Here is a 14,306-nt window from a genome sequence, read left to right on the forward strand (position 1 = left end):
AGAGCTATGGAGCCGTAGTGTACTTAAGATGGGAGACCCAGCAAGGCATCAAAGTCAGACTGGTTGAGCTCACACCAAAGCTCACACCATTGGACCAAAAGGGAGAACCAGTAAAAGCTGAAATCTGTGGTGCTGTCTATGCAGCACGACTTCGAAAGTACGTTGAAAAGCACAGTCGAATAGAAATTGAACAATGGCTCCATCTAATGGACAGTGTTAAGGGAATTTTTTATCAATGATGACTAATTATGTATACATTTCAATCAGGGCTGACTAATCAGAATACTATTATGTTACTGTATGTGTACTAATGAGAATACTATTATGTTACTGTATATGTATGAATTATCTTTTTAATCTTAGTACTGAATATAATGTGTGCAAATATAATCAAGAATTAGAACAATGACTGTCTGTACCATGGTAGAAATGAATGAACTTATAGCCAAACTGGCTAGAAGGCTTATCTACACCAGCTGTCCTAAGCTTAGTCATACAGTGCCTTGCGAAAGTATTCGGCCCCCTTGAACTTTGTGACCTTTTGCCACATTTCAGGCTTCAAACATAAAGATAGAAAACTGTATTTTTTTGTGAAGAATTAACAACAAGTGGGACACAATCATGAAGTGGAACGACATTTATTGAATATTTCAAACTTTTTTAACAAATCAAAAACTGAAAAATTGGGCGTGCAAAATTATTCAGCCCCCTTAAGTTAATACTTTGTAGCACCACCTTTTGCTGCGATTACAGCTGTAAGTCGCTTGGGGTATGTCTCTATCAGTTTTGCACATCGAGAGACTGACATTTTTTCCCATTCCTCCTTGCAAAACAGCTCGAGCTCAGTGAGGTTGGATGGAGAGCATTTGTGAACAGCAGTTTTCAGTTCTTTCCACAGATTCTCGATTGGATTCAGGTCTGGACTTTGACTTGGCCATTCTAACACCTGGATATGTTTATTTTTGAACCATTCCATTGTAGATTTTGCTTTATGTTTTGGATCATTGTCTTGTTGGAAGACAAATCTCCGTCCCAGTCTCAGGTCTTTTGCAGACTCCATCAGGTTTTCTTCCAGAATGGTCCTGTATTTGGCTCCATCCATCTTCCCATCAATTTTAACCATCTTCCCTGTCCCTGCTGAAGAAAAGCAGGCCCAAACCATGATGCTGCCACCACCATGTTTGACAGTGGGGATGGTGTGTTCAGCTCTGTTGCTTTTACTCCAAACATAACGTTTGCATTGTTGCCAAAAAGTTCAATTTTGGTTTCATCTGACCAGAGCACCTTCTTCCACATGTTTGGTGTGTCTCCCAGGTGGCTTGTGGCAAACTTTAAACGACACTTTTTATGGATATCTTTAAGAAATGGCTTTCTTCTTGCCACTCTTCCATAAAGGCCAGATTTGTGCAATATACGACTGATTGTTGTCCTATGGACAGAGTCTCCCACCTCAGCTGTAGATCTCTGCAGTTCATCCAGAGTGATCATGGGCCTCTTGGCTGCATCTCTGATCAGTTTTCTCCTTGTATGAGCTGAAAGTTTAGAGGGAAGGCCAGGTCTTGGTAGATTTGCAGTGGTCTGATACTCCTTCCATTTCAATATTATCGCTTGCACAGTGCTCCTTGGGATGTTTAAAGCTTGGGAAATATTTTTGTATCCAAATCAGGCTTTAAACTTCTTCACAACAGTATCTCGGACCTGCCTGGTGTGTTCCTTGTTCTTCATGATGCTCTCTGCGCTTTTAACGGACCTCTGAGACTATCACAGTGCAGGTGCATTTATACGGAGACTTGATTACACACAGGTGGATTGTATTTATCATCATTAGTCATTTAGGTCAACATTGGATCATTCAGAGATCCTCACTGAACTTCTGGAGAGAGTTTGCTGCACTGAAAGTAAAGGGGCTGAATAATTTTGCACGCCCAATTTTTCAGTTTTTGATTTGTTAAAAAAGTTTGAAATATCCAATAAATGTCGTTCCACTTCATGATTGTGTCCCACTTGTTGTTGATTCTTCACAAAAAAATACAGTTTTATATCTTTATGTTTGAAGCCTGAAATGTGGCACAAGGTCGCAAAGTTCAAGGGGGCCGAATACTTTCGCAAGGCACTGTATATCAACTTAATAGGGGGAGACGATGTGAGAACCATACAGCCTTTGTACTAGAACGGAGATGGCACGGGTTGGTACTGAAACTAATGACGTCATTTTAAGTTTATAACCTGTGGTAAAATGTGTAAGGAGCAGTACTCTCGTGAATAAAGGCTGCTGTTTGACTTTAAGACTGGGCTCTGTCCATTTTTATACTAATAAGGGTCATACATATCCTTATGAATTGACAGAGTGTTTGATTTTAATTGGGTATTAAAACAGAGGAATTTAATTCCTGCAACAACAGTCAAACTGTGTTGGGAGCAATCCAGAGAGACAGTTATGGATATCAAAATTTATTTGCGAATAGAGTTGGAGAGATCCAGAAATCCACATCCGTAGAAGACTGCCTCTTATTTTTAGTTGATAGAAGTGGTCATCTGGGTGGTCATCTGCAGCAACAGCCCATCCGTGACAAGGATTAACGAGTTGTGCGTCCTGAGATGCCGTTCTACACACCACTGTTGCACTGCGCCGTTATTTGCCTGTTTGTGGCCCGCCTGATAGTTTGCAAGATAATTGCCATTCTCCTTCAACCACTCTCATGATCGAGCTCGTTTCGACCACAGGACTACCGCTAATTGGATGTTTTTTGTTTGTCGCACCATTCTCGGTAAACCATATACACTGTCGTGCATGAAAAGGCCAGGAGGGCGGTCGTGACTGAGATAATGGATCCGGCGCACTTGGCACCGCCGATCAGACCACGCTTAAAGTCGTTTAGGTCACTCGTTTTGCCCATTCCAACGTTCAATCAAACAGTAACTAAACACCTCGAAGCCCGTCTCCCTGCTTTATATAACAATCTATTTTCGTGAACAGGGTGGTGTACCTAATAAACGTTTATTTTATGAAAAAAATATTACTAACAACAACAACAAAATGTAACAATTTTTGACGAAGGGATCCGTGGAATAAGTATGGAGAGTGCAATACAATACAATGTAATATTATTCATCTACAATTTGTTCTTAAACATGGGCAACATGGGCCTGAGAGGCTAACAGGGATATTGGTATCCTCAGTACTCCACCAATTATCCATTTCTCACTCAATACTTATTTTATTCCCCCAAATGTATTTTTACACAAGTGCACTGTCATTTAATCCTTAAAATTGCTACGTTTTCCTCTCTGCCCCATGGAAAAATATGTAGCGTTGCAGGATATTAGCTTTAAAGCTGCAACAACAACAATTATCTCTGCCACATGACAAAATGTGTAGAATTGCAGGAAATGTACTTGAAAACGAAAGTTTTCTCTCCGATGCTAAGAGGCAGGTCTTTCAGGGCCCAAGATTTGGTTCGTCCAGCCAAGTAATACTGAAGTCATAGTAAAACTCATTGTATGCATTTTTTTATCTCACGTGAGTTGTGTTCTGATTATTTTTATTATTTTTATTTCACCTTTATTTAACCAGGTAGGCTAGTTGAGAACAAGTTCTCATTTGCAACTGCGATCTGGCCAAGATAAAGCATAGCAGTGTGAACAGACAACACAGAGTTACACATGGAGTAAACAATTAACAAGTCAATAACACAGTAGAAAAAAAAGAGAGTCTATATACATTGTGTGCAAAAGGCATGAGGAGGTAGGCGAATAATTACAATTTTGCAGATTAACACTGGAGTGATAAATGATCAGATGGTCATGTACAGGTAGAGATATTGGTGTGCAAAAGAGAAGAAAAGTAAATAAATAAAAACAGTATGGGGATGAGGTAGGTAAATTGGGTGGGCTATTTACCGATAGACTGTGTACAGCTGCAGCGATCGGTTAGCTGCTCAGATAGCAGATGTTTGAAATTGGTGAGGGAGATAAAAGTCTCCAACTTCAGCGATTTTTGTAATTCGTTCCAGTCACAGGCAGCAGAGAACTGTAACGAAAGGCGGCCAAATGAGGTGTTGGCTTTAGGGATGAGCAGTGAGATACACCTGCTGGAGCGCATGCTACGGATGGGTGTTGCCATCGTGACCAGTGAACTGAGATAAGGCAGAGCTTTACCTAGCATGGACTTGTAGATGACCTGGAGCCAGTGGGTCTGGCAACGAATATGTAGCGAGGGCCAGCCGACTAGAGCATACAGGTTGCAGTGGTGGGTGGTATAAGGTGCTTTAGTAACAAAACAGATGGCACTGTGATAAACTGCATCCAGTTTGCTGAGTAGAGTGTTGGAAGCTATTTTGTAGATGACATCGCCGAAGTCGAGGATCGGTAGGATAGTCAGTTTTACTAGGGTATGTTTGGCGGCGTGAGTGAAGGAGGCTTTGTTGCGGAATAGAAAGCCGACTCTAGATTTGATTTTAGATTGGAGATGTTTGATATGAGTCTGGAAGGAGAGTTTACAGTCTAGCCAGACACCTAGGTACTTATAGATGTCCACATATTCTAGGTCGGAACCATCCAAGGTGGTGATGCTAGTCGGGCGTGCGGGTGCAGGCAGAGAACGGTTGAAAAGCATGCATTTGGTTTTACTAGCGTTTAAGAGCAGTTGGAGGCCACGGAAGGAGTGTTGTATGGCGTTGACGCTCGTTTGGAGGTTAGATAGCACAGTGTCCAAGGACGGGCCAGAAGTATACAGAATGGTGTCGTCTGCGTAGAGGTGGATCAGGGAATTGCCAGCAGCAAGAGCAACATCATTGATATATACAGAGAAAAGAGTCGGCCCGAGAATTGAACCCTGTGGCACCCCCATAGACACTGCCAGAGGACCGGACAGCATGCCCTCCGATTTGACACACTGAACTCTGTCTGCAAAGTAGTTGGTGAACCAGGCAAGGCAGTCATCAGAAAAACCGAGGCTACTGAGTCTGCCGATAAGAATATGGTGATTGACAGAGTCGAAAGCCTTGGCAAGGTCGATGAAGACGGCTGCACAGTCCTGTCTTTTATCGATGGCGGTTATGATATCGTTTAGTACCTTGAGCGTGGCTGAGGTGCACCCGTGACCGGCTCGGAAACCAGATTGCACAGCGGAGAAGGTACGGTGGGATTCGAGATGGTCAGCGACCCGTTTGTTGACTTGGCTTTCGAAGACCTTAGATAGGCAGGGCAGGATGGATATAGCTCTGTAACAGTTCGGGTCCAGGGTGTCTCCCCCTTTGAAGAGGGGGATGACTGCAGCAGCATTCCAATCCTTTGGGATCTCAGACGATATGAAAGAGAGGTTGAACAGGCTGGGAATAGGGGTTGCGACAATGGCGGCGGATAGTTTCAGAAATAGAGGGTCCAGATTGTCAAGCCCAGCTGATTTGTACGGGTCCAGGTTCTTTCAGAACATCTGCTATCTGGATTTGGGTAAAGGAGGGGGGGGGGGCGGAGCTGTTGGCCGAGGTTGGAGTAGCCAGGAGGAAGGCATGGCCAGCCGTTGAGAAATGCTTGTTGAAGTTTTCGATAATCATGGATTTATCGGTGGTGACCGTGTTACCTAGCCTCAGTGCAGTGGGCAGCTGGGAGGAGGTGCTCTTGTTCTCCATGGACTTCACAGTGTCCCAGAACTTTTTGGAGTTAGAGCTACAGGATGCAAATTTCTGCCTGAAGAAGCTGGCCTTTGCTTTCCTGACTGACTGCGTGTAATGGTTCCTGACTTCCCTGAACAGTTGCATATTGCGGGGACTATTCGATGCTATTGCAGTCCGCCACAGGATGTTTTTGTGCTGGTCGAGGGCAGTCAGGTCTGGAGTGAACCAAGGGCTATATCTGTTCTTAGTTCTGCATTTTTTGAACGGAGCATGCTTATCTAAAATGGTGAGGAAGTTACTTTTAAAGAATGACCAGGCATCATCAACTGACGGGATGAGGTCAATATCCTTCCAGGATACCCGGGCCAGGTCGATTAGAAAGGCCTGCTCACAGAAGTGTTTTAGGGAGCGTTTGACAGTGATGAGGGGTGGTCGTTTGACTGCGGATTCGTAGCGGATACAGGCAATGAGGCAGTGATCGCTTTGATCCTGGTTGAAGACAGCGGAGGTGTATGAGGGGGTCCCTGATGAATTTGCTATCACAAAAGGGGTCCCCAGCCGCAAAAAGTTTGAGAAACCCTGAGTTAGATAGGACAGGACAGGTAGGTGAATTAAACAGGACAGGTAGAGTTACCTGTTGGTGGCTGAGGTGTCCGATCTCTCTGTATCCCAAGGCCAGAACCCTGGCCCCTTCTCGGGACATCTCACTGTGCACCTGATCATAGCTGGCTGGGCACTCTGAGAACTATAGAAACAAACAGATAGAATAATGATAATGACACAAAGAAAGTGTAATAAGCAGGTTGTAACTGCAGCAGTGACGTATCTACTCAACACTGAGATGATGTACTTGTATGTGAAGTGTAGTACAGTAGACATGTATTATATTGACCATAAAGATACAGTTGAAGTCAGGAAATGTACATACACTTAGGTTGGAGTCATTAAAACTCATTTTTCAAACACTACACAAATTTCTTGTTAACAAACTATAGTTTTAGCAAGTCGGTTAGGACATCTACTGTGTGCATGACACAAGTAACTTTTCCCAACAATTGTTTACAGACAGATTATTTCACTGCATCACAATTCCAGTGGGTCAGAAGTTTACATACACTAAGTTGACTGTTCCTTTACACAGCTTGGAAAATTCCAGAAAATTATGTTATGGCTTTAGAAGCTTCTGATAGGCTACTTGACATAATTTGAGTCAACTGGAGGTGTACCTGTGGATGTATTTCAAGGCCTGCCTTCAAACTCAGTGCCTCTTTGCTTGACATCATGGGAAAATCAAAAGAAATCAGCCAAGACCACAGAAAAAAAATTGTAGACCTCCACAAGTCTGGTTCATCCTTGGGAGCAATTTCCAAATGCCTGTAGGTACCACGTTCATCTGTACAAACAATAGTACGCAAGTATAAACACCATGGGACCACGCAGCCATCATACCTCTCAGGAAGGAGACTCGTTCTGTCTCCTAGAGATGAACGTACTTTGGTGCGAAAAGTGCAAATCAATCGCAGAACAACAGCAAAGGACCTTGTGAAGATGCTGGAGGAAACAGGTACAAAAGTATCTATATCCACAGTAAAACGAGTCCTATATCAACATTGCCTGAAAGGCCGCTCAGCAAGGAAGAAGCCACTGTCCAAAACCGCCATAAAAAAGCCAGACTACGGTTTGCAACTGCACATGGGGACAAAGACCGTACTTTTTTGGAGAAATGTCCTCTGGCCTGATGAAACAAAAATGGAACTGTTTGCCCATAATGATCATCGTTATGTTTGGAGGAAAAATAAGGGAGGCATGCAAGACGAAGAACATCATCCCAACCGTGAAACACGTGTTGTGGGGATGCTTTGGTGCAGGAGGGACTGGTGCACTTCACAAAATAGAAAATAAGTTAAAGCTTGGTCCCAAATGGGTCTTCCAAATGGACAATGACTCCAAGCATACTTCCAAAGTAGAGGTCGACCGATTAATCGGAATGGACAATTAGGGCCGATTTCAAGTTTTCATAACAATCGGAAATTTGTAAAAATGTACACACCTTTATTTAACTCGGCAAGTCAGTTAACTTTTTATGGCTGGGGGGCAGTATTGAGTAGTTTGGCTGAATTAAGGTGCCTAAAGTAAACGGCCTGCTCCTCAGTCTCAGTTTCTAATATATGCATTATTATTAGTATTGGATAGAAAACACTCTAAAGTTTCTAAAACTTTGAATGTTGTCTGTGAGTATAACAGAACTCATATAGCAGGCAAAATCCTGAGTTGAAATCAAAACAGGAAGTCAGAAATCTGAGCTTTGTATGTATTCAGAGTCCCCAATGAAATCGCCTTGAGATATGAATGATGTTGCACTGCCTAGGGGTTCCACTAGATGTCAACCATCAATAGAAATTAGCTATTTTCTGATCATGTTTATTCCTCGTGGTAGTCACTTGCGTTCCATTGCAGAATTAGCATTTGGATATGTATACCAAACGCGCTAACAAAAGAAGCTATTTGGACATAAATAACTGACATTTTCGAACAAAACAAACATTTATTGTGGACCTGGGATTCCTGGAGTGCTTTCTGATGTAGATCATCAAAGATAAGGGAATATTTATCATGTCATTTCTTGTTTATGTTGACGCCATCTTTGCAGCTGTGGTGTTTTTACTTCTGAGTGCCGTCTCAGATTGTTGCATGGGTTTCTTTTTCCATAAAGTTATTTTGAAATCTGACACAGCGGTTGCATTAAGGAGAGGTATACCTATAATTCCATGTGTATAACTTGTATTATCATCTACATTTATGATGAGTATTTCTGTTCAATGATGTGGCTATGCAAAATCACTGGATTTCTTTGTAACTAGTGAATCTAACGCGCCAACGTAAACTTAGATTTTCTGATATAAATTTGAACTTTATCAAACAAAACATGCATGTATTGTGTAACATAAAGTCCTATGAGTGTCATCTGATGAAGATTATCAAAGGTTAGTGATTAATTTTATCTCCATTTGTGCTTTTTCTCTCTCTCTTTGGCTGGTAAAATTGGCTGTGTATTTTAGTGAGTTGTTGGTGACCTAACATAATAGTTTGTGGTGCTTTCCCCGTAAATCCTATTTGAAATCGGACACTGTGGTGGGATTAACAACAAGACTACCTTGAAAACGATATAAAATACATGTATATTTGAGGAATTTTAATTATGAGATTTCTATTCTTTTGAATATGGCGCCCTGTACTTTCACTGGATGTTGTTATATCGCTCCCGGTAAAGGGATCTCAGCCATAAGAAGTTAAGAACGCATTCTTATTTTCAATGACGTCCTAGGAACGGTGGGTTAACTGCCTTGTTCATGGGCAGAACTACAGATTTTTACCTTGTCAGCTCAGGGATTCAATCTTGCAACCTTACGGTTAACTTGTCCAACGCTCTAACCACCTGATTATATTGCACTCCACGAGGAGCCTGCCTGTTACGCGAATGCAGTAAAAAGCCAAGGTAAGTTGCTAGCTAGCATTAAACTTATCTTATAAAAAACAATCAATCAATCATAATCACTAGTTAACTACACATGGTTGATGATATTACTAGTTTATCCAGCGTGTCCTGCGTTGCATATAATCAATGTGGTGGCATTCGCGAAAAAGGACTGTGTGTGTACCTAACCATAAACATCAATGCTTTTCTTAAAATCAATAAACAAGTATATATTTTTATACTTGCAAAATTTAGTTAATATTGCCTGCTAACATGAATATATTTTAACTAGGAAAAATGGTGTCACTTCTCTTGCAACAGAGTCAGGGTATATGCAGTAGTTTGGGCCACCTAGCTCATTGCAAACTGTGTGAAGACTATTTCTTTCTAACAAAGACAGCCAACTTCGCCAAACGGGGGATGATTTAACAAAAGCGCATTTGCAAAAAAAAGCACAATCGTTGCAAGACTGTAACTAACCATAAACATCAATGGCTTTCTTGAAATCAAAACACAGAAGTATATATTTTTAAACCTGCATATTTAGCTAAAAGAAGTCCAGGTTAGCAGGCAATATTAACCAGGTGAAATTGTGTAAATTCTCTTGCGTTCATTGCACGCAGTCAGGGTATATGCAACAGTTTGGGGCGCCTGGCTCGTTGCGAACTAATTTTACGTAATTATGCACAAGATTGTGCAATGTAACAGGAATATTTAGACTTATGGATGCCACCCGTTAGATTAAATACGGAACGGTTCCGTATTTCACTGAAAGAATAAAAGTATTGTTTTCGAGATGATAGTTTCCGGATTCCATCATATTAATGACCTAGGGCTCGTAGTTCTGTGTGTTATTATGTTATAATTAAGTCTATGATTTGATAGAGCAGTCTGACTGAGCGGTGGTAGGCACCAGCAGGCTCGTAAACATTCATTCAAACAGCACTTTCGTGCGTTTTGACAGCAGCTCTTCGCTGTGCTTCAAGCATTGCGCTGTTTATGCCTATCAACTCCCGAGATGAGGCTGGTGTAACCGATGTGAAATGGCTAGCTAGTTAGCGGGGTGTGCGCTCATAGCGTTTCAAACGTCACTCGCTCTGAGAGTTGGAGTAGTTGTTCCCCTTGCTCTGCATGGGTAACGCTGCTTTGAGGGTGGCTGTTGTCGATGTGTTCCTGGTTCGAGCCTAGGTAGGGGCGAGGAGAGGAACGGAAGCTATACTGTTACACTGGCAATACTAAAGTGCCTATAAGAACATCCAATAGTTAAAGGTTAATGAAATACAAATCGTATAGAGAGAAATAGTCCTACAATTCCTATAATAACTACAACCTAAAACTTCTTACCTGGGAATATTGAAGACTCAAAAAGGAACCACCAGCTTTCATATGTTCTCATGTTAGGAGCAAGGAATTTAAACGTTAGCTTTCTTACATGGCACATATTGCACTTTTACTTTCTTCTCCAACACTTTGATTTTGCATTATTTAAACCAAATTGAACATGTTTCATTATTTATTTGATTTGATTTAGATTTTATTGATATATTATATTAAGTTCAAATAAGTGTTCATTCAGTATTGCTGTAATTGTCATTATTACAAAAAATGTAAATTAAAAATAAAAATTGTCCGATTAATCGGTATTGGCTTTTTTGGTCCTCCAATAATTGGTGTTGAAAAATCATAATCGGTCGACCTATATTCCAAAGTTGTGGCAAAATGACTTAAGGACAACAAAGTCAAGGTATTAGAGTGGCCATCACAAAGCCCTGACCTAAATCCTATAGAACATTTGTGGGCAGAACTGAAAAAGCGTGTGTGAGCAAGAAGGCCTAAAAACCTGACTCAGTTACATCAGCTATGTCGGGAGGAATGGGCCAAAATTCTCCCAACTTATTGCGGGAAGCTTGTGGAAGGCTACCTGAAACGTTTGACCCAAGTTAAACAATTTAAAGGCAATGCTACCAAATACTAATTGAGTGAATGTAAACTTCTGACCCACTGGGAATGTGATAAAATAAATCATCCTCTCTATTATTATTCTTACATTTCACATTCTTAAAATAAAGTGGTGATCCTAACTGACCTAAAACAGGGAATTTTTACTAGGATTAAATGTCAAGAATTGTGAAAAACTGAGTTTAAATATATTTGGGTAAGGTGTATGTAAACTTCTGACTTCAACTGTATATTCAATTATACATTTAAAATGTTAGTATTCTATTTAAAACAATGATTTTTACCATGTCCCTGAGTGTCTCTGGAGCTCCTTTGACAGTGGAGACAAAGCAGAGGTCAGTGGAGCCCAGCTTCTCATAGGAGGCGAGGACGGACATCCTCTTCAAAGCACTGGCAAAGTGGAACCGCAGGTGGATCTTCAGGCCTGGGGTCTTTATACCGCGAGCAAACACCTTTTCATCTACACCACACAGAGAAAGAGGGACAGAAGGGTAGAGATGATGCAAACATATGGAGACACACACACACTCTCACTTCTGGTGTACAAAGAGGAGACAGAGCAGAAATCCTGAGGTACAGACGTGCGCACGCGCACACACACACACACACACACACACACACACACACACACACACACACACACACCTTTAGTGAGGGTCCAGTCAGCAGCAGTGAGCATGGCCTTCTCCAGGGGGTCGCCTACCAGCTGTCCGTCGTCAAGGGTAACCAGTGAGTGACAAGTAGCAACCACCCGATGCGTTTCCACTGGGACCTCTGACACAGGCATCACTTCTTTCCCTTTTCTGGAGGAGTTTAGAAAAGGTTTACAAACAAATGTAAAAACGTACTTCATATACTTCCAAAGATTTTAATATGATTAATTAATGCTAAAAACGTGTCAGTTTCTCTTTAAATGTCACTCCTCAATATGACAATACTCACAGTATGACACCAGTGCATAAGGGCATTGGTAGACACTTTACTTAACCCAGACCGTTACAATGCATTATGATGCCATTATGAAGCCTTTAAAACGTCTTAATATCATCAGGTCCAGTCAGACTTTGGAAAAATTAGCAACAAAGAAATCTAAAAAAAGAGAGTGTACCTGAGTCCTGCGACCCCCCGCACAACCAGATGGTCGCTGGTCAAGGTGCCCGTCTTGTCAAAGCAGCACACCTCCACCTTGCCTGCAAATGGGATCCTGAAGGGCTCAGTGCAGAACACATCTAAGCAAGGGAGAAGAAAGAAAGGGGTGAGTCAAATAGCAGAACAGCGAGGTGGACTGGCATCATTAAGTACTACAAACATTACTATGCCAGTTTCAGAACCACTTTCACAACACATACATCCACATACCACCCCGCCCACCACACACACACTGCTGACTCACAGAGCTTGGCCAGAGCGATGAGGGATGTGTTGACTGCAAGAGACAATTCTATAGGGAGCTCAGGTGGAACCACAGAGGTCAGGATGAGAGTACACTCCAGGAACAACTTATACCGGTTCCTGCTAGGGTCCTTAGTTCCTGCAGGGGAGAGCACACAGAGACAGTTACACAACTAAACTCAGCAAAAAAAAGAAACGTCCTCTCACGGTCTACTGCGTTTATTTTCAGTAAACTTAACATGTGTAAATATTTGTATGAACATAAGATTCAACAACTGAGACAAACTGATCAAGTTCCACAGACATGTGACTAACATAAATGGAATTATGTGTTCTTAAACAAAGGGGTATTCAAAATCAAAAGCAACAGTCAGTATCTGGTGTGGCCACCAGCTGCATTAAGTACGGCAGTGCATCTCCTCCTCATGGACTGTACCAGATTTGCCAGTTCTTGCTGTGAGATGTTACCCCACACTTCCACCAAGGTACCTGCAAGTCCCTGGACATTTCTGGGGGGAATGGCCTTAGCCCTCACCCTCCGATCCAACAGGTCCCAGATGTGCTCAATGGGATTGATATCCGGGCTCTTCGCTGGCCATGGCAGAACACTGACATTCATGTCTTGCAGGAAATCACGCACAGAACGAGCAGTATGGCTGGTGGCATTGTCATGCTGGAGGGTCATGTCAGGATGAGCCTGCAGTACCACATGAGAGAGGAGGATGTCTTCCCTGTAACGTACAACGTTGAGATTGCCTGCAATGACAACAAGCTCAGTCCGATAATACTGTGACACACCGCCCCCAGACTATGACGGACCCTCCACCTCCAAATCGATCCAGCTCTAGAGTACAGGCCTCGGTGTTATGCTCATTCCGTCGACGATAAACGCGAATGCGACCATCACCCCTGGTGAGACAAAATCATCAGTGAAGAGCACTTTTTGCCAGTCCTGTCTGGTCCAGCGACAGTAGGTTTGTGCCCATAGGCAACGTTGTTGCCGGTGATGTCTGGTGAGGACCTGCCTTACAACAGGCCTACAAGCCCGCAGTCCAGCCTCTCTCAGCCTATTGTAGACAGTCTGAGCACTGATGGAGGGATTGTACGTTCCTTGTGTAACTCGGGCAGTTGTTGTTGCCATCCTGTACCTGTCCCGCAGGTATGATGTTCGGATGTACCGATCCTTTGCAAGTGTTGTTAAACGTGGTCTGCCACGGCGAGGACGATCAGCTGTCCGTCCTATCTCCCTGTAGCGCGGTCTTAGGCGTCTCACAGTACTGACATTGCAATTTATTGCCCTGGCCACATCTGCAGTCCTCATGTCTCCTTGCAGCATGACTAAGGCACGTTCACGCAGATGAGCAGGGACCCTGGGTATCTGTCACTGCGAGGACGATCAGCTGTCCGTCTTGTCTCCCTGTAGTGCTGTCTTTTTTCTTTTGGTGCTTTTCAGAGTCCGTAGAAAGGCCTCTTTAGTGTCCTAAGTTTTCATAACTGTGACCTTAATTGCCTACCGTCTGTAAACTGTTAATGTCTTAACGACTGTTCCACAGGTGCATGTTCATTAATTGTTTCTGGTTCAATGAACAAGCATGGGAAACAGTTGTTTAAACCCTTTACAATGAAGATCTGGTAAGTTATTTGAATTTTTATGAATTATCTTTGAAAGACAGGGTCCTGAAAAAGGGACTTTTCTTTTTTTGCTGAGTTTTTCGTAATAGTTACTCACACAGAGAAAGCTATGCAGTATGTTTGCACACATGCCTGTAAGTTGCTTTGGATAAAAGCATCTGCTAAATGGCATATATTGTTATTATTATTAATAATAAGAAAAAATACAGTTATACTGCATGTAATCAGGAAAA

At 42.3% G+C, this 14,306-nt stretch overlaps 1 protein-coding gene across 2 annotated transcripts in view; it reads right to left on the reverse strand.

Moving 5' to 3' along the window:
- The window catches only part of LOC110486103 (manganese-transporting ATPase 13A1), a 43,921-nt gene that overhangs the window by 12,865 nt on the left and 16,750 nt on the right, over positions 1-14,306 (reverse strand). For both annotated transcript variants that reach the window (XM_021557455.2, XM_021557454.2), the window contains exons 10-14: positions 12,443-12,580; positions 12,158-12,278; positions 11,695-11,852; positions 11,334-11,509; positions 6,250-6,360 (exon numbers count right to left, since the gene is read on the reverse strand). In XM_021557455.2, the coding sequence (XP_021413130.2) occupies positions 6,250-6,360; positions 11,334-11,509; positions 11,695-11,852; positions 12,158-12,278; positions 12,443-12,580 (704 nt within the window). The remainder of the gene's footprint in view (positions 1-6,249; positions 6,361-11,333; positions 11,510-11,694; positions 11,853-12,157; positions 12,279-12,442; positions 12,581-14,306) is intronic.

The sequence above is a fragment of the Oncorhynchus mykiss genome, chromosome 13, assembly GCF_013265735.2.
Source record: "Oncorhynchus mykiss isolate Arlee chromosome 13, USDA_OmykA_1.1, whole genome shotgun sequence".
NCBI classification, from domain to species: domain Eukaryota; kingdom Metazoa; phylum Chordata; class Actinopteri; order Salmoniformes; family Salmonidae; genus Oncorhynchus; species Oncorhynchus mykiss.